Source organism: Perna viridis, chromosome 14 (genome assembly GCF_037379345.1).
Source record: "Perna viridis isolate PV_CMFRI_1.1 ecotype Kerala chromosome 14, ASM3737934v1, whole genome shotgun sequence".
Lineage (NCBI taxonomy): Eukaryota > Metazoa > Mollusca > Bivalvia > Mytilida > Mytilidae > Perna > Perna viridis.
The window spans coordinates 4,488,310-4,516,022 of record NC_142458.1 but is presented as its reverse complement, the minus strand read 5'-3'; the positions used below and the strand labels follow the sequence as shown (position 1 = coordinate 4,516,022).

The 27,713-nt window shown below is 35.1% G+C and overlaps 2 protein-coding genes across 3 annotated transcripts; one reads left to right on the top strand and one right to left on the bottom strand.

Moving 5' to 3' along the window:
- The first annotated feature begins 54 nt into the window (after nucleotides 1-54).
- On the top strand, nucleotides 55-27,639 carry LOC148597811 (steroid 17-alpha-hydroxylase/17,20 lyase-like). 2 transcript variants are annotated; one of them, XM_088562122.1, is made up of 11 exons: nucleotides 55-198; nucleotides 8,553-8,701; nucleotides 8,917-8,994; nucleotides 13,457-13,555; nucleotides 14,885-14,978; nucleotides 17,943-18,098; nucleotides 20,509-20,720; nucleotides 22,614-22,742; nucleotides 23,989-24,093; nucleotides 24,669-24,820; nucleotides 26,478-26,663. In XM_088562122.1, the coding sequence occupies exons 2-11, from the start codon at nucleotides 8,554-8,556 to the stop codon at nucleotides 26,511-26,513; spliced, it is 1,209 nt and encodes a 402-aa protein (XP_088418248.1). In that variant the 5' UTR covers nucleotides 55-198; nucleotide 8,553; the 3' UTR covers nucleotides 26,514-26,663. The 2 variants fall into 2 exon arrangements, with proteins under 2 accessions (XP_088418248.1, XP_088418247.1); XM_088562121.1 differs by having other exon boundaries at nucleotides 56-198; nucleotides 24,669-24,803; nucleotides 26,478-27,639.
- Nucleotides 1,651-2,121, bottom strand: LOC148597812 (uncharacterized). The gene has a single exon (XM_088562102.1). The coding sequence runs from the start codon at nucleotides 2,119-2,121 to the stop codon at nucleotides 1,651-1,653; it is 471 nt and encodes a 156-aa protein (XP_088418228.1).
- Nucleotides 27,640-27,713: the final 74 nt, after the last annotated feature.

Below are 27,713 nucleotides of genomic sequence, written 5' to 3'. Positions count from 1 at the left end.
TTTATTTCAACTTTCAAAATAATCATGTACAACTTTCCCGTTGAACTTTTAACCTTGACCATGTGTCTCGATTCGCCGATCAATATATAGGTCGTAAACACTGAGCTGTCACGGCTATTTAAATCGTTCTGGCAGTTTTGATATAAAGCGCCTACACCGGCTATGACAGACTGAAAGTTGTATTTGAATAATAGCAAGGTAAGACCACAATTGCATGTATATGGTCTATGTCCACATCGTTGTTCAAAAACCTTGGTTTCAGAAATGTTCTAGGCCCATATTCATGAATGCAAGATTTCTGTTACTCCAGCAGTGCTGGAGGTTGTCTGGCAAGTTATTTTCTGACTTGGTGCCATCCTAAAGGAATTCCAACCGCTTACATTTGGCGAGATAATACTAAAAAATAGACTAATTATCTGTACATAATGTTACAAAAGTTTAGCTTTTATCTGTACACGATGAAATAGGAGTAGTTTTCTGTAGGCCACTGTCTATACTAACAACTGCAGTTTTTACTTTGACCCAGAACCATATATACTAATATTTTTTGTTCTGAAATCTGTGGTCAGATTTAAATTTTAACTTAGGCGATAGCTAAATGTATAATGGACTAGATATCCAAATTAAGGCGATTGGGCAATATTATTATCCTTATAATTTAATAATTATATTTTGGTCTTAAAACAAATACAACAAAAGTCTAGACACAAAAAAACAAGCTCTGTAGAGATGAACTGTATATACCTGTTTTAAAAGCTTTATGTGTGAGATTATCCAAACTTTCAATAGATCAAATAAAAAAGACCTTAAGAAATTCAGATATTTGGCTTCAGAATATTATCATGCATGTGCAATGTATGTGTTTATGATGCAAAAATAATTCGAATAATCAGATAGATTGTAATATAAGTATAATGTTAACTAAACCCTTGCCAAAAGTGTACACAAATTTGTGGTTTCCTACCTGTGGTTTTAACAAATAAATTGTGATGACAAATTCATATGCACAAAAATATTTTCCTCTTTCAAATTTTTCGAATCAAGTGACAGCACAATCTAGCATCAGATTGTCGAACTAGCTATGATTTTGTTACCAAGGTTATTTATTTTACCACCAGATATAGCAGCTTCTTGTTTTTTATTTTGTTTTTTTATGCCCAAGGACTAAAAATCAGGGCATATTAATTTACCCTTGTCTGTTAATCTATTGATATGTTCACATGTCTGTTCATTTGTCAACCTGGATAGGAGGCATATTGTTACCAAGGTTATTTATTTTACCACCAGATATAGCAGCTTCTTGTTTTTTATTTTGTTTTTTTTTATGCCCAAGGACTAAAAATCAGGGCATATTAATTTACCCTTGTCTGTTAATCTATTGATATGTTCACATGTCTGTTCATTTGTCAACCTGGATAGGAGGCATACTGGCTATCTCCTCCCACAGATTTTGAGCTAGAGCTGTGAAATTTTGTTGGGCATCTACACACAATGGCAAAATGAGATTGAGTTTCGTAAAATATTGTCAAATTTTATTATCTTCTTTTTGTCGTTCGCCATTACACTTGAATGCCAGTCTCCTCAACAAATCTGGCCGTCTTATGTAGGTCTTCCACAGGTCCATACAGTTTCTCTATAATGCGGGTTGGTTTATCCAATATCTTCACTCTGTGCCTGGTGTAACTTGCACGTCTGCAGAAAGTGTTCTGTATTCTGCTCTGCTTCTCCACAGGGAAACATAGATGATGGTATGACCTTCAAAACTCTGTACATATGATGGTTGAGTCTGTTGTGTCCTGTCCTGAGCCTGAAGATCGAAGTTTGCTCTGATCTTTTTAGATGATGGTAGCTATCTTGCTTCTGACGGATATTGTGCAGAGACTTGATGATGGCCTTCATCTCTGTGTAGCAGACAGGATTTTCATCGTGCTGTTGTTGAGCGCCTTCCTTTGCTAGCTTATCTGTTTTTTCATTTCCGATGATTCCACAACGTGAAGGTATCCACTGTGTGGCAGTTTTAAGGCTCTTGAAGGAATAAATAGCTCTTTCAAGTTGTGGTGGTTTGTTGTTGGTCAGTGCTTGTATTACGGAGAGGGCATCTGTTAGCAATACTGCTTGCATATTTTCTGCATTTTCCTTGATGTAATTTGCCGGTATTCTATGTAGGTACCGGCCCCTCCTTTTGTTGTCGCAGCCCAAATTTTATGATGAAAGTGTACTAAATTTCAGTATTCCATAGAGACAATAGGGGTACAGGTTTATCCAGCTATCGTCATATACAGTTTTTCATTTTTGAGAGATATACACATGATCAATGGACAAAATATTTTTGTACAATTTTCCAAAATTAAAGATAGTTGGACCTGTCGATTTTAATATTCCCTAGGGTTACATGGCATGTAAATGATATCTCTTCCCTTACTATAAATGTACCTTGATTTTGATGAATTAAAAGGATATAATAGCATTTGATAATATCCATGTATTTTCATGGGAATCATTATTGTCCTCTACACACAAACAATTAAGTTTCTGAGGTAGTTTTGCTATTAGTTTTTAATGCAATTTTTTGGCTTCAATGTGAAGTGTTAGGGCCCAAGGACATCTCTATTTTTAAACACATAATGATTGACAAGAAAGACAACTCTAACTCAGGAGTAGAACTATCATTAAAATTTCTGGTTAAATCAATAACAAAGTCTAACTGTTTTACAGTCACGTTCTAATGGGGGCCCTTATTGAGTTTCACAATCACATTCTTATGGGGCCCTTGATTTGGTTCGATAAATTTTATGTCTTATCTCATGTATAAATGTCTTAATACATAATATATGTGTGTAAAATTATTTTTACCTTTCATATAATATCCATTTTGCCTGCCCATGGAATGCACAACTTTCTCAAATCAAAGTTTAATTAATGCTTTTCTTGGTTAATTCAATGTTTTTCAGCAAGTAAAAAATCAGAACTTGATTTTTCATGAACGTGTAAATCTTTACGGTGTATCCATCTGCGTCGTAAAGACTGATTTGTTCAACGTGTCATAGTTTTCCTCTCCTCTTATGTCTACCTCGAACTTGACTTTTTATGAGCAACTCAGCGGGTGTTTCTAGAAAAGTAGAGGACGCTTACCCTACCAGTGCACCTGGTCCATGCTCCCAGAATTTAGTGGAGTCTGAGTTGCTCATTTACTTTTACTTTGTATGTATGATTTTATTTACTTTATGTTCTTTGTTGTGTTTGTCTGTTTTCCATGTCTGGTCTTTGTCCTTGGATTTCATTTTTTTTTATTACCGCTATAACCTTGGTTCCCTTGATTACTCTTTTAATTTTTTTATATAAATTGAGTTTGCTTTGCCAGATATGTATTGAAATTGATTATACTGCAGAAAATCTAAATCATTGCTATTTATAGAAAGATTTTCTCACCAGCACATGTTTAAATCTGATGTAATATTTCATAACATTTTCTTGACCTTGCTTTTTACCTGTTGTATTTCATTGCTATCAATAAATCAGGATATTATACCGTATTATTGACTAACCTTCAGATATTAGCCTAAATATGATAAAAAAAAACTGCCAATACAATACAAAATTACAAAAGTGTGCCAATATGGGTCATTTAGCCATCCAGTATGTCTTATTGGCCTGGTTATGATCAGTATTAGCCTAGGCCAATATGACCTAATGGACTAGTTAGTCAATAAAGGTATAATTACATAAGGTTTTCCATATTGGCTGAATTATTGGTCCTCGGCTAGTCATATTGGACTTCTGCTACACCTTTTAAATTTTTTTATTGTTTTCATTTTTTTGTTAGAATCTTGTCAAACATTTATTCACAATCCAAATTAAGAGCTGTAACAAGCTTGAATATTTGTCTACTCTACAACTCAAAGTTCAAAGGTTAAAGTTCAAGTTGAAGCCTGGATATTCTTTTGTGTCACAGTATTTTTACTTGTATGTTTAGTCCACATTTTTGTTGCTGTTGGCAGTATTGCACAGTATTGCAAATAAGGTTTATTTTGATGCTGTCATTATACCCTGCACAATAAAGTTGTCAGGGTGTATAGTTTTTTACCTGTCTATTTGTCCTTCAGTCCATGCATCAGTCTGTCCCTCCGTATTTCATAGAATGTTGTCGCCTGGATAGTGCTTTTATGTTTTGACTTATTACTCAAACATTAATGAGTGGAAAGTAGCATTAAAATCTTGGATTTCTGTGGGAGGTTGACTTAGTAACAATTCAATGATGTAGGCTTGTCGCCTGGATAGCATTTCCATTTTTAATGACTTCATGGATGGTTAGTAGCAAAAAAATCTTGATCAATGAAAAGAGTTGAAGGTCAAAGACTCTTATATAAGATCTTAGGTCTGAAGTTGAGTATCTCAGACCAGGTCCCAGAGAAAGAAATTAGTTGTAGACCTACAGACATAGTCTATGTAAACTTAAGCAGGTCTATGATGAAATTGGATTAAGTTGTTTTAAAATGTATAGTGCTTTCAATGTAAAATAATGATGGGTCAATGTTGACAAAAAAAATCATTTTCTAACACTGAGATCCTAGATCAGAAGTTGAGTGTTCCAGACCTGATCCTAGATCAGAATTGTCCTAGACCTCGGATCACGACTAATGTGAACCTATCAAGCTTCCCTGGATCAACAGTCAATCTGACGTTAGTACTGCTACACGTGTGCCTCATTTGACACAATATTTTTAATGTATCAAACAGGAGATTTTTGTTAAACACAGGAGTTTATAGTTGCAGAATTTATTCTTAGTTGAACACTAAGTACCAGTCCATATAAAAATTCAGACACTACCTATGGTACAGGTGATTCATGGTGTAGAAAAACCCACCAAACAAATGAAGCTTTTTGGGCTACATGGGCTATAGTTTTGTGTCAGGATAGCCCTTTGCACTTTTGAGAAAACCAGTCACTCCTCTCCCATTTAAACTAACTTTGAGAAAGCCAGTCACTCCCCTCCCGTTTAAACTAACTCAATCTTACTAAATACCTGGACAGTTTGTTTTAGCTTTTTGGTCATGTGTATCAACATTGAAAAATAAATATAAACTTTCTCTGTATTAATGATTTTATTCTCTTACATTTTAGTCATGAATGGGTTGTTTAGGAAAAACAATTCCTTGCTGGTGACCTCTGACCATGCCGTAGCTATTTACAAGATCATTCAATTCTGTATAATATTTATACAAACATCATTACAGAATAAAATCTTTCACTTGAGCAAAGTTGTTTTCACTCTTGACTTAAGTTGAATATTTTTACCATGACATTATACATTATGTATACCTTTTTCATATCTTTATGGGATATACTTTTGACATATCTTTTCCATAGGAGTGGAAAATACATACTGTGGTATGAACAAGGAATTAATTTGATTTGAGAAATGTCAGGACAAACATGTGAAAGAGATTCTGCTATGGTAATTTTTCATGCTGGAACTTTTCTTTTATTTCGATCTGCACCCAAAATTTTATTATAATCCCACTATGAAGGAGAGGAGATATACTGTTTTTCCCCTGCCTGTGTGTCCATGTGTCTGTATCCGTGTTTCTATTGGACTGTGTGTCCATGTGTCAATGTATCCGAGTTTCTGTGGGCCTGTGTGTCCATGTGTCGGTGTAACCGTGTTTCTATGGGCCTGTGTCCATGTGTCGGTGTATCCTTGTTTCTATGGGCCCGTGTGTCCATGTATTGGTGTATAAGTGTTTCTATTGGTCTGTGTATCCATGTATCGGTGTATTCGTGTTTCTATGGGCCTATGTGTCCATGTGTCGGTGTATCCATGTTCCTTTGGGTCACTTTGTGCATGTATATAGCAATTTTTTGTGCCTGTCCCAAGTCTGGAATTTCTGCCCTCTGTATCTCTTATTTTGTTTTCACTTTTAGTTTATTTTTTTATGTTACCATGTTACTTGAGTATATAGGGGCAACTCTTGCACTGTACAATGAAGTTTTGGGACCAGCTGTGGTATTAGGATTTCTTCATCATTCAACTACTTATCACAGTGACTTGAAATTTTAACACATTGTTCTTATAGGTTTGCTATGTGGTAGGATACATTTTTTGATAAATTTGATAACAACTTCCTGTTTTACCGAAGACTTAGTGTATTTTTGACTACATTTTTTAAATTCGAAAATTTTGTCGCATTTTTCTCAGCAACTACTCATCATAGTGCCATATGGTTGGATATATTTTTTGAAAAATTAAATTAGAAAAACAACTTCCTGTTTACCAAGGACTCATTGTCCTTATTTCTTGATTGAAAGCAAGGGTAGCCACTAGTGAGCTAAATTCTTATTTTGCATGTTGAAATTGAAGATCTAACCATGTGACATTGACAACTGAATTTAAAGTCTTGTTAGAGTTGAGTCTGTTCTGACCCAGCTTGCCAAATATTCCAAATGAACTTTGACCTGAGTCAGATGAGAAAGTAGTCCTGGACAAACTCTAATTTCCTACCGATAATTGGATGTAGTGGAAGAATGTCAGTTCTATTTGTTACTTAATGGGAAGTGTATTAGAGGCTGTAAAATCCTTGGAATGCTTTACTTAAAGTTGGATACATAAAATATATTCTCAAGAGAATGTTTTGGGAAGTGAACCAAGTTCCAGTTTCAATGATTATTTTGTGTTAGGGAGGGCATTTAGTCATTACCTTAGGGTATAGAAAAATGAAGCACAATTTGTACCCTTATACTTCAGGTGTTTTCATTTTTAGAGGTCCCTCTTATCCAAATAAACAATTTGGCACAAGCTTCAGTGAAAAATTACATGTAGGCCTATAAATGCTTTTCCAGCCTGGGAAACCCTCTCTGTTTTGACCCATCTGTGGAATTAACTGTGTTCACATCCAGCTGTAGAACCTCTTTTATTCAGACCCACCTGTAGAACCACTTCAGTTCTGAGCGACCTGTGAAACCACTTTTGTTCTGACCCACCTGTGGAATTGCCTCTGTTTAGATCCGCCTGTGGAACCACTTCAGTTTTGACCCACCTGTGGAATCACTTCAGTTCAGACCCACCAATGGAACCACCTGTTTTCAGACCCACCTGTGGAACCACTTTTGTTCAGACCAAACTGTGGTTCCACTTCAGTTCTGACCCACCTATGGAACCACCTGTTTTCACACCCACAAATGGCACCACTTTTGTTCAGACTAAACTGTGGTACCATTTTTGTTCAAATCTACATGTGGAACCACTTCTGTTTAGACCCACATGTGGGACCACTTCAATTCTGAGCCACCTATGAAACCACTTCAGTTCTGACCTACCTGTGGAACCACTTCTGTTCAAACCCACCTGTGGAATTGCCTCTGTTTAGATACACATGTGGAACCACTTCAGTTTTGACCCACCTGTAAAACCACTTCAGTTCAGACCCACCAATGGAACCACCTGTTTTCAGACCCATCAATGGACCACTTTTATTCAGACCAAACTGTGGTACCACTTCAGTTCTGACCCACCTGTTTTTAGACCCACCAATGGAACCACTTTCGTTCAGACTAAACTGTGGTACCACTTGTGTTCAAACCCACATGTGGAACCACTTCAGTTCTGACCAACTGTGGAACCACTTCTATTCAGATCCACCTCTGTTCAGACTCATCTATGGAGCCACTTCAGTTTAGACACACCTAATTTTGAAAATAGTACTTTCTCAATAACCTTAGTCAGTTTCTCCTGGAGTCAGGATATATATAGAATGAATAGATCTCTATGCAATATATATGAGAAAGTTACTTCTCTTCTTGGTTTTCAGTGATCAATCATTATGTTATTTATTGTCTTCAAAAATGTCAATTAATCATGTTTGTACGGACATTGACCCTTGAGAGCCCATTAACAGTAAAAAAAAACTTGTATTTTTGTATGGAACCTCCTTTATTCTGATCCACCTGTGGAATCACCTCTCTTCTGACCCACATGTGGAATCACCTCTCTTCTGACCCACTTGTGGAATCACCTCTCTTCTGACCCACCTATGGAATCACCTCTCTTCTGACTCAACTGTGGAATCACCTCACTTTGGAGTCACTTGTGGAATCACCTCCCCTCTGACCCACTTGTGGAATCACCTCTCCTCTGACCCACCAGTGGAATCACCTCACTTCTAACCCACCTGTGGAATCACCTCTCCTCTGACCCACTTGTGGAATCACCTCTTGAGTTAAAAGAAATGAATCACTTTGAAATTGTACCAAGAGTGCCATACCCCCAAAGGAAGGTTTGGATTGATTTTGGAGGTTTCAGCTATAACCATTGAGGAATAAGGGGTCAAAAAGTGACCACTTCAATTCTGGTCAAATTCTTATTATGTGTCAAGTATCTAATCATGATCAAAAATAAAAGCTGTATTTAGCTTGAATGATGTGTCCATACTTGCCCCAAATATTCAGGGTTTGACCTATGTGGTTGTATCAAGCTGCACCCAGCAAAACATCTTATTATTCAAAATCACTACATATGTAAACTTGCATTTTCATTTATTTTTTGTTTTTTTTTCAGGATGTTAACAACAGTTTTATCAGGACTGAATGTTCAGACAGTACTGATTGGTGTAATTGTCATACTTGTGGTTTACAAGCTCCGCTACAGACTGAAATACAAGTTACCACCGGGACCTTTCGCTCTACCTATCATTGGAAATTATGAAGGTAAACTATCAGCCTGTTGCTTGTAACAACATGTACATCTATTATGGTCAGTTTTATATTTTCTTTGAATTATTTAATTTGAATTCTGACTGAATTTTTCAGTTATATATGATCAATTATATTATCTTTACAGTCTTAAAATAATTCATTTTTTTCCATTGTGAATCGATAGATTATCCACATATATATTGATTTGTTTCTTTTTATTGTTTCAGTTTTACAGGCAAAGTTTTTACATGAAATTTTTGAAAAGTACATAAAGAAGTATGGGCCAGTGTTCAGTGTTGCTATGGGTAACTATTGTAATCATTATTCAGTGTTGTTATGGGTAAATATCTTAATCATTGTTCATTGAGACTGTGGATAAATAATGTAAACCAATTAATTTTCTATAGCGCTTTATTTTCGCGACATTCGCGGGCATAGAATTATCGCGAAAAATAGTCGCAACAAAGCATACTTAAACACTATCTTTATATGTCTAAGCAATTGCTTTATTAAAATGTGAAAATAAATCTTAGCAAAATAAGCCAACAACAGCAAAACGCAAAAGAAAGTAGTCACAAAAATAAGTTGATTTACAGTATCTTAATCACTGTTCAGTGTTGCTATGAGTAAATATCGTAATCATTGTTCAGTGGGACCGTGGATAAATATCTTAATCATTGTCATGTGGGGCTGTGGATAAATATTTAAATATTTTTCAGTGGGACTGTGAGTAAATATCTTAATCATTGTTCAGTGGGTCTGTGAGTAAATATCTTAATCTTTGTTATGTGGAACAGTGGGTAAATACCTTAATCATTGTTCAGTGGGACCGTGGGTAAATATCTTAATCTTTGTTATCTGGGACTAATTTTGGTCTTGTAATCTGATGCTTTGTAACATTTATCACTTTAAAAAATTGTCAAGCACCTGTAAATCTATATACCTAGTAATAGCTCAAGCCAAGGCCTTCAGGATGCATTAAAAATTTTCTGGAAAAAATACCCACAGCATATAGGGTTACCATAGAAACCATGCTAAAATATGCGAAAATTTGCAAAAAAAGTTCATAAAATGAGGTTTAAAAATATCAAATTTCCCGCAAAATATCTGAAATTTTTATTTCATCCCCTGAAACTGTTCAAACCTTTTCCTTCGAAAACCCCTTCCTCATGTGGGCATCGCCGGTTAGATTTTGAGCTATTTCACTTTGTAACCCACTTATTAAATTTAGTATGGTAAAAAATTGACTTACTTTCACTTTCACAATGAAGTCAAATTGTCATTGAAAGAAAAGCCCCTTTAACATTAAAAATATATAAAACATTGCAAAATACTTTTAAAAGTCACCTTTTTTTCAGAAAATGTTTTATCAATAATAGATTCTTCATTTTTTATCACTGTAGCAACCACCGGTTTCCATTTATGTCATTTGTCATCCCTAGCCAAAAGTGCGAAACTAAACTAAACTGTGGAGTGCTTGCATTGTTCAGTGGGACTATGGGTAAATATCATAATCATTGTTCAATGGGATTGTGGGTAAATATCTGAATTATTGTCCAGTGGGAATGTGGGTAAATATCTTAATTATTGTTCAGTGGGATTGTGGGTAAATATCTTAATCATTGTTATATGGGACAGTGGGTAAATATCTTAATCATTGTTCAGTGGGATTATGGGTAAATACCTTAATCATTGTTATCTGGGACTGTGGATAAATATCTTTACCATTGTTCAGTTGGACTAAAAAATGGGTAAATATCATTATCATTGTTCAGTGGGATTATGGGTAAATATTTAAATCATTGTTCAGTGGGAATGTGGGTAAATATCTTAATTATTGTTCAGGGGAACCGTGGGTAGATATATTAATAATTGTTCAATGGGATTGTGGGTGAATATCTTAATCATTGTTCATTGGGACCATGGGTAAATATCTTAATCATTGTTATGTGGGACTGTGGGTAAATCTCTTCATCATTGTTTAGTGGAACTATGGGTAAATATTTTAATCAGTGCATGGGTAAATGACATAAGTGTATAGAGTAACAGTGAACAATAAGAGGAGTACAGTACACCGAATAATTGCAATATATATCTAGAACCAGCACGAGTAACATACATGTTTAGAACTGATGTGAAAGGAAACTCATGAAGTACACATGCTTATAAAAGATGCAATATTCTTAAATGGAAGGCATATGTATCTCATGCAATTTTGAAATATTTTTATAATTATTAAAAACAAAATGAAGCTGGTAAATAGCAATCACCCGGTCTTTCTGTCTGTCTGTCAACAAGTCTTAAAACCTTCTAAACTACACAAGTGATTTATATGTAATTTCATATAAAAAAATAAGTGTTAATTGTAGAAGTGCATGCAGAAATAAAGTCATTGTTAGATATCTGTAAATGGAAATAATCCAACTTGAGACAGAATATTTTACATGTGAAAGTGAAAAGTGTAACAAAATTTTGTGTGAAATGTATTTTAAGAAACATACTTAATTTTTATGCATCTAAAGGTACCAGTATCGTATTGCATATCCCTGAGCGGGTGTACGTCAAAACATGGATGCTATTAAAATATAGTGCATGTTCTTTTTGCCTCTTTATAAACTAATGTTTTGTCAAAAGATATGAACAATGACTTATAAAATAGAGCAAACATCACACTGTAAGATGAAGAACTTTTTAAAAGAAAATCTAACATAATAACATAAAAATGTTCCACTGAAAGGGTTGGTTTGATGAGTGCAAAATGAAAGTGAAAGTAGGGAAAATGGCTATTTATAGTCCAAGACTACTTTTCTGTCCGATCTTCGTGGACTCACTCTATTTTCTTTGCAAGAAATTATTTGTTCACATGTCCTTAGAAATGCTACATAAGTGAAAGTTTTATTGAATCAATTTACATATTTTTTTAAAAATCCTAAAAATATGCACTTCACTATAGAAGTCTATGGGAAAATTAATACGATACAGGAGATAATTCAACTTAAGACCTTTACAATTAAGTTCATTTGAAGCAGGAGCTGTTTTCATTGAGAGCATGCTCATAGTATTTCCAGTCGACTGGGTTATCATAATTTAAAAAAAAATCACACCTATTTCAATGCTGGTCCTAAACATTCGTACTTTATGTTTGACATGAGAACATTATATATAAATCTGTATTTATCCTGCAGCTAGGCTTTCTACTATACAAATAAAGGATGTTGAATAATGCAAAGCATTATTGTGTCACTACATAATAATGTCTCCTGGTTACCTTCAGTTATGAGCAATGTCAAAAAAAGGAAACGTGTAACAAATTCAAAGTTGTACATGCCGACTGCTGAGCTCTAAAATAAATAAATAATTTGGGCAAATTTTGCATATTTTGTTTTAGAAAATGTGGTTGCAGGATAAAAACAATACGTGAACAATGCCAAAAATATCAATATATTTATTTGTACTTCCTCCGAATCAGTCAGATTAGCTTGTGATCTGACTGTTCCTGAAGCTTGTCAAATAAATTTGATATTTTCCCACAAAATACATGTATTATATAGGTATATTTCATCCCGTGTGTTCCCACCTATTGAGTAGCTACATAGTTGAAAATGTGAATTTTGATAAACCTTAATTTTCTTTGTTACATACTTATGAACCAATTAAATTCACAATCAGTCTGTCTGAAACTTAAGCAGTGTCAAATGTGAAATTGCATTCCAATTATAATAAAGCGTAAAGCTTCAATAAAGTGTTCATAACTACCTCAACTTTAAGGTTTAGGTATATTCAATAGATGTATATAAAGCTGTATCCATGGAGTATTTTATTTGATGTTTGAATGCTACTGAACATTTTTCACAGTGTGGTTGCCAGGTTGTAAAATAAATACATTTAAATATTCAAAGAATAGTTGCAAGGTGGTAACACTAAGACTAAGATGTGTTTTGCAGAATGGTTGCCAGGGGTATTTAATTCATATGGTTGAATGCTATTTTACCTTTGTTACTTTATGGTTGTAACATTGTATTTCATAGGATGGTTCGCAGGTGGCAACATTGACAGGTATTTCACAGAATGGTTGTCTTGTGGTAACATTGACAGGTATTTAATAGTATGGTTCTCAGGTGATGACATTGACATGTATTTCATACCATGGTTCTCAGGTGATGACATTGACATGTATTTCATACCATGGTTCTCAGGTGATGACATTGACATGTATTTCATACCATGGTTCTCAGGTGGTGACATTGACAAGTATTTCATAGGATGGTTCTCAGGTGATGACATTGACATGTATTTCATACCATGGTTCTCAGGTGGTGACATTGACAAGTATTTCATAGGATGGTTCTCAGGTGATGACATTGACATGTATTTCATACCATGGTTCTCAGGTGGTGACATTGACAAGTATTTCATAGGATGGTTCTCAGGTGATGACATTGACATGTATTTCATACCATGGTTCTCAGGTGGTGACATTGACAAGTATTTCATACCATGGTTCTCAGGTGGTGACATTGACAGGTATTTCATACCATGGTTCTCAGGTGATGACATTGACATGTATTTCATAGGATGGTTCTCAGGTGGTGACATTGACAGGTATTTCATACCATGGTTCTCAGGTGGTGACATTGACAAGTATTTCACAAAATGGTTGTCTTTTGGTAACATTGACAGGTATTTCATGGTATGGTTGTATATTGACAGATATTTCACAGTTTGTTTAAGTAACACAATATTTAAGATGAGTACTGACTTTTGCAGGACCTTTTAAAATGGTAATATTGAATGACATTGAAACAGTAACAGAGGCATTGGTGAAGAGAAAGGCTGACTTTGCTAACAGACCTTCCATTCCTTCTTGTAAGTTATTGATTTGTTTCAGTAAAACCAAATCATAGCAATATAAACTAATGATAAAGAACGAATGCAAAACGACAGACTTTAGTCACTAAAACATCCCACTAATCACTGTGTGTACTTCTTCCACAGACTATAGTCAATAAAAGATCCAACTTATTACTGCCTGTACTTCTTTCACAGACTATAGTCAATAATACTTCCCACTAGTTACTGCCTCTACGTCTTCCACAGACTATAGTCAATTAAACATCCCACTAATCACTTCTTGTTCTTCTTCCACAGACTTTAGTTAATAAAACATCGCACTAACCACTGTGTGTACATCTTAGACAGATTATAGTCAATAAAAGATCCCACTAGTCACTGCTTGTTCTCCTTTCACAGACTATAATCAATAAAACATCCCACTAGTCACTGTGTGTGCTTCTTTCTCAAACTCTAGTCAATAAAAGATCCCACTAATCATTGCCTGCTCTCCTTTCACAGACTATTGTCAAAAATACATCTCACTAGTCACTGCTTCTTCTTTCACAAACTCTAGTCAATAAAACATCCCACAAATCACTGCCTGTACTTCTTCCACTGACTCAATTCAATAAAACATCCCACAAATCACTACCTGTACTTCTTCCACAGACTCAATTCAATAAAACATCCCACAAATCACTGCCTGTACGTCTTCCACAGACTCAATTCAATAAAACATCCCACAAATCACTGCCTGTACTTCTTCCACAGACTCAATTCAATGAAACATCCCACAAATCACTACCTGTACTTCTTCCACAGACTCAATTCAATAAAACATCCCACAAATCACTGCCTGTACTTCTTCCACAGACTCAATTCAATAAAACATTCCACAAATCACTGCCTGTACTTCTTCCACAGACTAAAGTCAATAATACATCCCACTAGTCACTGCTTTTTCTTCTTCCACAGAATATAGCCAACTAAACATCCAATTAGTCACTGCCTCTACTTCTTTCTAAGACTATAGTCAATACAACATCCCAGTAATCACTGCTGGTGCTAGTGCTCAATTAGGTAGATATTTATTGCTTACAATTTTTACAATATGATACAAAGTTAAGATTTAAAATAGTTTATTATAAAAATATATATCCATGGAAAACTTGCTGCTGTATTTTTTACAAATTTGTCATTCTAAACTAAAAAAAGAAGGTAAATTGGCTTAAAAGTGGGGTGGTTCACACGGTTTTGTTGAAATGGATTTAATAAAGAACTCTTTAAGTGATTTTCACAAACTGATTAGATGAATAAGATGCAATACCTTTCATGATAGTTACATAGTGTTTTTCTTACTAGTGGATCTGATGACTGAGGGTGGAAAGGATATAGCATTTGCTAACTATACACCAACATGGAAGCTACACAGAAAGTTAGCATTGAAAGCATTGAAGTATGTCATAAGGTTTGACAAATATAATGAGCATGCAAATGAAAGAATACTTTTTTACCATTGGTCTTATTTAAACTTGTTTTGGGAATACTTTTATTGTGTTATTTTTTAATGGTTTGCTAAAATTTAGGGATTCTTTTACTAGTGACACTGTTGCACTGATGTTTATTTTAGTAATGTCTGTTGCACTGATGTCCATTGTACTAATGTCTGTTGTACTGATGCCCATTGTGACAATGTCTGTTGTACTGATGTCCATCATAGTAAAGTTTGTTGTACTGATGTACATTGTGATAATGTCTTAAGAAAAAGTTACTGTTGCACTGGTGTCCATTATGTTCATGTCTGTATAACAAGTTACTGTTGCACTGATGTCCATTGTGGTCATGTCTGTATGATTGATTGATTGTTGGGGTTTAACGCCCAAGCAATATTTCAGCTATATTTAGTCGATGAACATGACAGGGATGATAAATGTACATGAAATGATGATGAAATGAAAAAAAAAAGGATCGGACACAAGGATAATAGGATATATAAATTTTGATTGCCACAAGATAAAAGGAAAGGATAGGTAAGGTCGAGCAATTTAGCCTCCTGTGGCAGAGCGCAAAGGTTCCTACTCCTATCGAATACGTCAGCAGGGTTCTTTAACGTGCGAGGAATGTGGCATCTTTCCCAACACGGTGCACCACTATGGTTTGCGGTCAGGTTTTCCGTATTATAGCCTGACAACCCCAGCATGTCACACGCCAGGGGTACCCATTCCACCACCAGTGGCATACATCCCAGTTGCTCTGTGGGCAGAGCGCCTAGCCCCCTAGGTTTCTGAGCACTATTTTGTCGCCTTTTACGACAAGCTTAGCGCTGCTGCAGGCCTATTCTTTTAACATGCCGACCTGCACGGGGCGGTCATGTCTGTAGAACAAGTTACTGTTGCACTGGTGTTCATTATGGTCATGTCTTCAGAACAAGTTACTGTTGCACTGATGTCTATTGTGGTCATGTCTGTGGAACACGTTACTGTTGCACTGATGTCCATTGTAGTCATGTCTGTAGAACAAGTTACTGTTGCACTGATGTCCATTGTCTTTAGAACAAGTTACTCTTGCACTGATGTCCATTGTGATAATGTCTTTAGAACATGTTACTGTTGCACTGAGGTCTATTGTGGTCATGTCTGTAGAACAAGTTGCTGTTGCACTGGAGTCTATTGTGGTAATGTCTTTAAAACAAGTTACTGTTGCACTGATGTCTATTGTGGTCAAGTGTATAGAACAAGTTACTGTTGCACTGGTGTCCATTGTGGTAATGTCTTCAGAACAAGTTACTGTTCCTCTGGTGTCCATTGTAGTAATGTCTGTAGAGCAAATTACTATTGCACTGGTGTCCATTGTAGTAATGTCTGTAACACAAGTTGCTGTTGCACTGATGTCCATTGTCGTAATGTCTTAAGAAAAAGTTACTGTTGCACTGGTGTCCATTGTAGTAATGTCTGTAGATCAAGTTACTATTGCACTGATGTCCATTGTCGTAATGTCTTAAGAACAAGTTACTGTTGCACTGGTGTCCAGTGTGGTAATATATGTAGAACAAGTTACTGTTGCACTTGTGTTATTGTGGAACCGTTTATCACGCAAGTTTAGGTTTGGACTGAAGGCATCATCACAAATAATTCTTAATTATCATGTAATTCAAGAGTTGAGTTTTTAAATTCAGCTGCTTCAGAAATGAACCCCACAGCAGCAGTTTATGTTCTGTGTTGGGTATTTATACCCCACACAAGGAAGTTGTGAAGGGTATAATGGTTTTAACCCGTTCGTCCTACCGTCAGTCCGTCTGTCAGTCCATCATCATTTTTTGCAGACTTTTTTTTCTGAACGCATGCAGATATTGACTTGATTTTTGGTATATCATTCACCATGATAAGTTGCAGGTCAAGTTTAACTTTAGTTCCGCTCCGATGATTTTTACCAAAATTACGGGTCTTAAACTTAGGAAAATTAACAGAAAAAAAGTTTTCCATACTTTTTTTCTAAACGCTTGCAGATATTGACATGATTTTTAGTACAGAAATTCAACACGACAAGTTACAGGTCAAGTTTAACGTTCGTTTAACTCCAATGATTTTTACCAAAATTATAGGCCTTGAACTTAGCAAATTCACAAAAAAAAGTTTTTCGGACTTTTTTTCTAAACGCTTGCAGATATTGACATGATTTTTGGTATATAAATTCACCATGACAAGTCACAGGTCAGGTTTAACTTTCATTCTCATCTGATGATTTTTACCGAAATTACGGGACTTGAACTTTGGAAAATTCACAAAAATAACAGTTTTTCGGACTTTTTTTTAAACGCTTGCAGATATTGACATGATTATTAGTACAGAAATTCAACATGATAACTTACAGGACAAGTTTGTAGTTGATTCTGCTCCGATGATTTTTACCAAAATTACGGGCCTTGAACTTAGCTAAATTCACAGAAATAACCGTTTTTCAGACTTTTTTTCTAAACGCTTGAAGATTATGACATGATTTTTGGTATATAAGTTCACCATGATAAGTTACAGGTCAAGTTTACGTTTTGTTCCACTGCAATGATTTTTACATTGGATTAATTAAAACTCGAAGAAATCACAGTCTGGAGTATGAAACTACCTTCCTGAGTAAGAAACTTTAGTTAGAAGATAAAGGTCTAAAGCCTAAAAAAAACCAATCTTATTATTTTTTTATCGGGGTCCTTCTATATGTATTTCTCTTACAAACAAATTTACTTGAGTATCCAGCATAGGGAAGCGTGGGGTATGTGAGCGTGCTCACTAAGGTTCTTAAATTATGACTGTATGTTTTATTCTTTTTAATTGTTTTATTTTTAAAGTTATATCACATCATTGTTTCATTTTTTTGAAGGACCTTGATGCATGTTATCATATAATATATCTATGGATTTACTTTCCAGGCAGTATTTAGCTGGTGAACATTTAGAGAAGGTTCTTCATGGTTCAATGGAGAAATGTTTACCATTGATGGCCAAACAGACAGGTGCATTTAATCCAGAGACTATTATTGATCTGATGGTATACAATATTCTCAATGCCGTATGCTTTGGGAAAAGGTATGATAAATTAACATATTCCAACAGTAATGTTAGTGTCCAGAATGGGTACAGTAGTTTAAGTATCCAGAGTATGTACAGAAGTGTTAGGGGCCAGATTAGGTAAAGTAGTGTAAGTGTCCAGCGAAGGTAAGGTAGTGTTAGGGTTCAGAGTAGGTACAGTAGTATTAGTGTCAAGAGTAGGTACATTAGTGTGAGTCTCTAGAGTACATGTAGGTACAGTGGTGTGAGTGTTAAGAGTGGAACAGTGGTGTAAGTGTCCAGAGTATGTACTGTAGTATAATTGTCCAGAGTGGTACAGTAGTGTATGTATCCAGAGTGTAACAGTGGTGTAAGGATCCATAGTGGTACTTTGGTGTAAGTATCCAAAGTGGAACAGTGGTGTAAGTGTTCAGAGTAGGAACAGTAGTGTTAGTGTCCAGAGTATGTATAGTAGTATCATTGGCCAGAGTGGTACAGTAGAGTATGTCTCCTGAGTAGGTACAGAAGTATTAGTGTCCAAAGATTGTATAATAGTGTGAAGTGTCCAGGGTGGTACAGTAGTGTAACTGTCCAGAGTGTAACAGTGGTGTAGGTATTCAAAGTGGAACAGTGGTGTAAGTATCCGTAGTGGTACAGTAGTATAAGTGTCCAGAGTGGTACAGTGGTGTTAGTGTCCAGAGTGGTACAGTGGTGTAAGTATCAAGAGTGTTACAGTAGTGTGAGTATCCGAATGGTGCTGTGGTGTAAGTATTCAAAGCAATAAGGTGGTGTAAGTATCCGAACTGTACTGTGGTGTAAGTATCCAGTGTGGTACAGTTATTTATATTCCAAAGTGGTACAGTAGTGTAAGTATTCAGAGTGGTACAGTGATGTAAGTATCCAGAATGGTACAGTGATGTAAGTATCCAGTGTGATACAATAATTAATATTCCAAAGTGGTACAGTAATATAAGTATACAGAGTGGTACAGTAGTGTAAGTATCCAGTGTGGTGCAGTGGTGTAAGTATCCAGTGTGTTACAGTGGTGTAAGTATATCCAGTGTGGTACAGTAGTTTAAGTATCCAGTGTGGTACAATGTCGTAAGTATCCAGTGTGGTACAATGGTAAAAGTATCCAGAGTGGTACAGTAGTTTAAGTAGCCAGTGTGGTACAGTGGTGTAAGTATCCAGTGTGGCACAGTGGTGTAAGTATCAAGAGTTGTACAGTGGTGTAAGTATCCAGAATGGTACAGTGATATAAGTATCCAGTGTGGTACAGTGGTGTTAGTCTGGATTGTTCATAAACTTTTGTTTCTATGTACGTGTCAATTAGGTTCTTTCATGTTTTTTTATCATTTTCTTTATTTAGTCATTATTTAATTATTATCATTGGATCATTCTATTTTTTTGATTGATTGATTGAATGGTTTTTCACGCCCAAGCAGCAGTATTTCAACTATATCTGGTGGTTAACATGAAATGTCAATGAAATGAAAAAATGAGATGACGCAAGGATAATAGGATTGCCACCGGTGTTAAGGAAAGATAGGTAATGTTGCATAATTTAGCCTCCTGTAGCAAAGGGGAGGCTCCTGTTGCTGTCAAATACCACATCTGGATTCTCTAATGTGCGAAGAGTATTGCATTTTTCACAACCTGGTGCAACACTGGTTTGCGGTCAGGTTTTCTGTATTATGGCCTGACAACCCCAGCATGTAGGATGTCAGAGGTACCCTATTCAACTACCTGGACACACAAAACCCAGTTTCTCTGTGGGCAGTTCTAATTTGCCTTTTACCACAAGATTAGTATTGCTGCTGGTTTATTCTTTTGACTCCTGAACCAGTACAGGGTGTTATTTTTTTTTTTTTTTTATAAAACTTTGGATTCTGGTTCCCTTGATTTCCCTTTCAAAAGTAAAATGTTCTGTTTTTTGTTGACTGCATGAATATTAATCATTTTGTGACAGAATTATGTCAATATTTCGTTTGAATAAACTTTTTTGACATTCATTAATGATTTACTGAAAATTTTCTTAACTTACACACACATTTTCTGCCAGAAAACAAACTAAAAAGGATATTTTAATTTCTGAAAATCTGAATTATATGAAAAAAACAAAAAAACTAAAACAGTAGCAATCTACTTGTACCACAAGTCATGTTCAATGATTAAACAAAAAATGTGCTGTCATTCAAACTTGTTCATATGTCCAACAATCAGCATGCCAGAAAGGAAAATTATTTTACACATTTTATACATTTTTATACATTTGATATTTTTATTCACTTGTATACATTTGATAATTTTTATACACTGGTATACATTTGATATCTTTATATATATTTTATACATTTGATAATTTCTATAAATTTTGTACGTTTGATAATTTCTATAAATTTTGTACATTTCATATTTTCAATACACTTTATACACTTTACGTTGATAGTGTTGAGCTTGATGATCCAGTATTCACAAGATTTATGAAGCTAAATAAAGACGCAAATGAAATGATTGGGAATGGATTCGTTGAGGACTTGTTCCCATTCATGACAAAGATCTGGACAACTAAGAAATATCGAAATGTCATGAATAATGTTAATGAGTTTTGTGATATCATCAATAACCAAGTAGAGGACCACAGAAAGGCCTTTGATCCTAGTAAGATATATTCCAAGCTTAGAGTTCACTTTGTATAATATTCCCCTTGCCTAGAGTTCACTTTTTTATGATATATCCCTTGCCTAGATTTCACTTTGTATGATATGCCCCTTGCCTAGAGTTCACTTTGTATGATATGCCCTTTTGTCTAGAATTCACTTTGTATGATATGCCCTTTTGCCTGCGAAATAATAATAGGTATGGTCCTACTGTTCATGTCATTGTTGATTATTTTAGCCTGAAGGGCCATGTGAACTATTGCAATTACTTTGTGTTTTTCAAACATCTTTTCCTCTAACACTACTGGACAGATTTAAACTTAACTTTGCATGAATGTGCCTCTTGGTATTTTTTAACAATCCTTGCATAGGGATTTTTGGTCTATGCCAAATTTTGCAGGAAGATTCGTTTACGGATGTTTGAGTTTTTAGTCCTGAAATGGAATATTTTTTTTTAATTGTACAGTTCCAACTTTAAAAATCTTCTCTACTAAAACTGCTGGATGGATTGTATCCAAACTTCGCTGGAATGTTTGTTGGGATATTCTTAACAATATGTGCATGAGGGATTTTTGATATGTGGAAAAATATGGCCACTATTACTAATAATTGAGAGAATTTGTGGAAATAACTCGAAAACCAATGGGTTGAGCCAAATTTTTACAGAGTAAAATTTATCAGCATGGTGAAACAAACCAATGTCAGAATTTTCATGAAGATTTGTTGATTGAAATTGGAGTTATTGCCCTTGTAGAGTAAAAAAAATATTATTAGAGATTTATTTTATAATATGAAAACTAGGTGGATAACTAGGATGCTCTTTATTGATTAAATGATTGATGCGACAATAGTACAGTAGGGTCAAGAGTCCAGCTTTAGAAGGCTAAAAAGATTATTTTGACCATGTGAGCAATTCAGGCCATCTAGAACCTTGTTTTACTTATGTCACTCATCATGTCCATCTGTCAGTGCTTTCTTCCTTTACACTTTTCTGTAACAGATCTCTTAGCTACCCCTTTTTAGGTTTATTGTTTATCATTATCCTGTTTACTATACACATGTACAAGTTAATTTTGTAGAAATAATTGAATGGGAGTATTCTTAGCATTACAAAGCGGCAACATTTTTCTTAGTCTTTTATCAGCAATGCTAACCTTCAGTTCATGTCATTGAGACCATCTTACATTGTAACATATGATTTTTCTCTTGTTGGCAGTTTCTAAGTTAAAGGTACCATCCCTGAACCAATCCAAACAACTATTTGAAGGAAAGATGACCAATTAGTGACTGATTGCTGATGAACCAAGATTTCACTCACTCAATATTGTATTTCAGATAGCATTAAGGACTTGACTGACTCTATGTTGTAAACTTTAATGACTTGACTGACTCCATGTTGTATTGAAGATATCACAATTTACTGGACTGACTACATTTTGTATTTCAGGTATCATTAATGGCTTTACTGATCCCATGTTAAATTTCAGATATTATTAATGAATTGACTGCTCTATATTGTTTTTCAGATATCATTAATGATTTGACCGACTCCATGATGTGTTTCAGATAACATTAATGATTTGACTGACTCCATGATGTGTTTGAGATACCATTAATGATTTGACTGACTCCATGTTGTACTGTGAAAGTACTATTGTTCGTGGGGTACCAATTTTCAGTGTTTTTATGGGAGGGTCAATCCACGAAATTTTGTTCCCCTCAAATAGAAGATTTCTATTGATGTGTATTCTGAAAGCCTCAAAACCACGAATTCAAGAATCCATGGACTTGTGTTTCTTCCCTAATACACGAAAATTGTTATCCACGAATTAAAGTACTTCCACAGTATTTCAGATATCATTAATGACTTGACTGACTCCATGTTGTATTTCAGATACCATTAATGACTTTACTGACTCCATGTTGTTAGCCAAGTACGAGGCAGACCAGGATGAGAATGAGGAGCTAGCATCACAATTAACAGACGCACACATCAGACTGACAGTAGTTGATATTTTCTCTGGTAATAATTGACCATTTAGTATGAGTGAAGGTCAACTCTAGATAGTGACCACCAAGTGTGGTTGAAGGTCATATGGGCTAAATAGGTTTTTTCCATAAACTTACTTGGTATTGTGACGCCAGTAACATCGATCATTCCACAGTATGCAATTTAAATAATTCCAAATTAAATAAGGCTTTGATGAAGGGACAAATCTTAATTTTGACTTTAATTGATTAGAAATTAAGTTATAAGGATTGTTCTTAATTTTTGGCCAAGATATTTTCACATAACCAAGTTTGGGGCAGTTTATGCTTGTTTGTAAACTTCTTGAAGTTCATGAAGTGTAAGCTACACCAAAGTTGGTTACATGAAGTGTAAGGTACCACAAGGTTGGTTACATGAAGTGTAAGCTACTCCAAAGTTGGTTATATGAAGTGTAAGCTACCCCAAAGTTGGTTACATGAAGTGTAAGCTACCACAAGGTTGGTTACATGAAATGTAAGCTACCACAAGGTTGGTTACATGAAGTGTAAGCTACTCCAAAGTTTGTTATTTCACATGACCTGGTCAAAAATTGACAAAAAAAATCCTTAAATAAATATGAAAAGTGAAATAACATATGCCAAGAACACCAGATATAGGTATAGGTGTTTACACTCCTACATCTGTAGGAGATTCCTGCTAAAACTGTCTATCTTCCTTAAAATCAGTGTCTCTGCATAGGAGAAATCTTACATAAGTAATTATCTCATGCAAGTTCTCCTGCCGTCAGAGTTTGTAAATATTTATTCTGCTGTTGTTTCAAAATTATCATTGTTGTTTTGAAGATTTATGAAAAAAAAATTGAACTGAAATGATAAATATTCATAATGATCAAACCATCTGTATACTCAAACAACGTAATTACAATATAAAGGATCAGGAAAGTCGTTGTTAAAATGTTGTATGAGCAAGGTTACTATGCTCTCTTTTGATTTCCAATTAGATTGCAGTAGATCTCCCTATTAGGGGTTGCAAAAAGTTAACAAGCATGGTTCCTGTTCTCTGGTGTTAAAACAAAAAAATTAAAAATACTAAAAGTATGAGCATATTTTTTTTTAACTATTTTGAACCCAAGGAAGCAATTTGTTATAAAAAAGAGAAGATAAATTCTGTATATTAATCTCACTTTTATTTTTAATTAATGTTACTGTGGAAAAATTTAAAAGTATTTGACAAGACAAATAAAAAAGGAAAGGTCAAAGGTTACATTTGTCTATTACAGCTGGAATAGACACATCAAGAATGACATTGTACTGGGCTGTTCGTTATATGGCTGGGCTACCTGATATACAGAGTAAAGTTCAGGAAGAAATAGACAGAGTTGTAGGTAAGATATTATAACATCAGTCTGTCTGTCTGTCAGTCTGTCCATGCATCCTTTATTCTGTCATTGTGTAGGGCAGTTTGTTATATGACTTGGCAACCTGACATACAGAATAAAGTTCAGGAGGGTATTGACAATGTTTTAGGTAAGATATAACATATGTCTGTCTGTCCATACATCCGTTATTCTGTCATTTTGTAGGGCTATTTGTTGTGTGGATGGCTTACCTGATATACAAATTATTGTTAAGGAGGAAATTTACAAAGTTCTAGGTCAGATTATATTGCATCAGGGCTGTTTCACTAAAGAATATGAGGGATGGGGGAAGGCACTTTTATTTTTTGTATATGGGCAGATGCTTAGCACTCCTGACAAAATATAATGTTTAATACAAAACATATATAGAACTCCTAAGGTTGGCTTCCGAGGTGAAAAAGTGCATTCCCTGGGTACCTCATACCTTTTAATAGAACAGCCCTCAGTTTTTCTGCATGTTACAGATGTATGATAAGAAAGAATATACTGCTTAGAAAGACAATAATTTGATAATGAGCCATCAAACTTTTTGTTTGTTTTAGGAAAAGATAGACTCCCAGGATTAAAAGATAGAGAATCACTAAGTTATACAGAGGCTACACTGCATGAGGTTATGAGGTTAGGAGTGGCTGTACCACTAGGAATACCACATGCTACCCTCTGTGACACACAAGTTGGTAGGTTTATTACTCAGGTACTTATCTCAAAAATTTGTATGTTTGTTATCTCATAAGTTGGTAGGTTTATTACTTAAGTGCTTGTCTCACAGGTTGGAAGATTTGTTTCTTAAGTACTTGTCTCACAATTTGGTATGTTTATTACTTAAGAAGTTGTCTCATGAGTTGGTATGTTTATTTCTGAAGTACTTGTCTCATGAGTTGGTAGGTTTCTTACTTAAGTGCTTGTCTCACGAGTTGGAAGATTTGTTTCTTAAGTACTTATCTCACGAGTTGGTATGTTTGTTATCTCATAAGTTGGTAGGTTTATTATTTAAGTGCTTGTCTCACAGGTTGGAAGGTTTGTTTCATAAGAAATTGTCTCACGAGTTGGTAGGTTTGTTTCTTTAGTACTTGTCTCACAAGTTGGTAGGTTTATTTCTTAAGTACTTGTTTCACAAGTTGGTTGGTTTATTATCTCACAAATTGGTAGGTTTGTTATCTCATAAGTTGGTAGGTTTATTACTTAAGTGCTTGTCTCACAGGTTGGAAAGTTTGTTTCTTAACAACCTGTCTCACGAGTTGGTAGGTTTGTTATCTCATAAGTTATTAGGTTTATTACTTAAAGTGCTTGTCTCACGAATTGGTAGGTTTACTACTTAAGTGGTTTTCTCACAAGTTGGTAGGTTTGTTTCTTAATTACTTGTCTCACGAGAAAGTTAAATAGTAATCCTGAATAATTCCAGTGATAATTAAGATTTGTTCCTTCATCAAAGCCCTATTCAGTTTTGAATGATTTGAATCCTGGTGTTCCCTTATCAAAGCCCTATTCAGTTTTGAATGATTTGAATCCTGGTGTTCCCTCATCAAAGTCCTATTCAGTTTTGATTTATTTGAATTGTGGACTGTAGACCTATCCATGTTAAATGATTGACGTTACAGTACCAAGTTAAGTCTATACAAAATATCTTGCTGCTGGGAGAACCAACCAATCAAATTGCTTTTAATTAATGTATGTTGGGGTTTAACGTCCGAGCAGCAATATTTCAGCTATATTCAGACAATGAACATGAAATGGATGATAAAATGAACATGAAATGAAAAAAAAAGGATGGGTCACAAGGATAATAAGGTCGACAAATTTTGATTGCCACTAGAAAAAGGGGGGATGGGTAAGATCGGGCAATTTAGCCTCCTGTGGCGGAGCGCAAAGGTTCCTACTCCTATCAAATACCACAGCAGGGTTTTTTAACGTGCGAGGAACGTGGCATCTTTCCCAACACGGTGCACCACTATGGTTTGCGGTCAGGTTATCCGTATTGTAGCCTGACAACCCCAGCATATAACACGCCAGGGGTACCCCATTCCACCACCTGGGGCACACATCCCAGTTGCTCTGTGGGCAGAGCGCCCAGCCCCCGGCTAGGTTTCTGAGCACTATTTAGTCGCCTTATACGACAAGCTTAGTGCTGCTGCAGGCCTATTCTGTTAACATGCGGACCTGCACGGGGCGCTTTTAATTAAAAAAAAGAAGTTTGCATAAAAAGAACTCTTTTAATTGCATTGTTGATATAGGACAGATTTTACAATTGAAGAAAAATCTTTGAGGTATTACTGTCTTGAAAAAGAAAGTTTAATACAATGTACTATATCACGAAAATTAAACCCAAGGTACTTAATTTATCATCATAACAGGTGGATATGATGTACCCCAAGGAACCACGATTATGATTAACCACTGGGCCCTGCATCATGACCCAAATTACTGGTCAGATGTTGAAAAGTTTGACCCAAATAGATACCTTGATCAGAATGGGAAACTTGGGATGAAACCAGAGAGTTGGCTTCCCTTCTCAGCCGGGCGGCGTGTCTGTCTGGGAGAAACTGTGGCAAAACCAGAACTTCACCTGATCTTTGCCTCCATTATGCAAAGATTTAAAATATCATTACCTGAGGGAGCAAATCCAAAAATAGAACTAGCAGGTGGAGGGGGTGGTTTACTGCCTGCTAACTTAGAAGTCATTGTGGAGAAAAGAATTTAGATGTATGACATTATGAAGGCTTTTGGAGTACTCCTGGTTATGCTGCTTATTTTTCTGTATATACTTTTAGAATGTTTATGTTCTTCATCTTTTGTTATCATTTTTACTGTGATTGCATTCTTATCAATTGTTGCAGTATTTCATGTGATTGCAGGTTTTGACCAAAAATGAAGTATTTTTAAATAAGAGACTAATGGTATGATAAATGGAGATAAATATTATTCTACATAAAAATCAGGCAGTCAAAGTAAAAACAAATCAATGTCCTATTTGTTAAACCTTTATTATTCTGTGATGTTGGTCAGAGATATAAAGAGAATAAGTATATGTAAAAGCGACAACAATACCACTGGGATGAAAATGTCAGTCAAGGGTAATTATTGGTCTTCAAATAATCTGATTTGGCAAAAAGTGGTTTCAATATCTATGAAAATTTAGTCATGTAATGCTTTGAAACTTGTAGTTTTTTTGATTTTCTGCTTTAATCGTCATGATCATTAGATATGAATGATACATTTATGCCTTTGTTTTGTTCATTAAAATTCAAATTAAGAGATGTGTAATTCTTTGGGTAGAGGTTCCATATTTGCTTCAACTGTTTACAACGTGAATAACCAATCGACATTTTCTCTCTTATTTGTGTTTCTTATTTCTCTCATATGTATTTATAAAAACAAAACTACATGCAGACACTTTGATGAATGTGTCAACAATGATACTGCTTTGTACTACAGTAGACTTCTGTTTATTGTTTAATGTTAATATCACTATTTCTATACATCTGTATTTTTGATAAATAAAAGAAGAAAATGCAATACTGTTATGCTACAGATCTCCTGTCTGTCTGTCTGTCTGAAACATTCTTTCGAGCTCTGTAGAATCTACATCA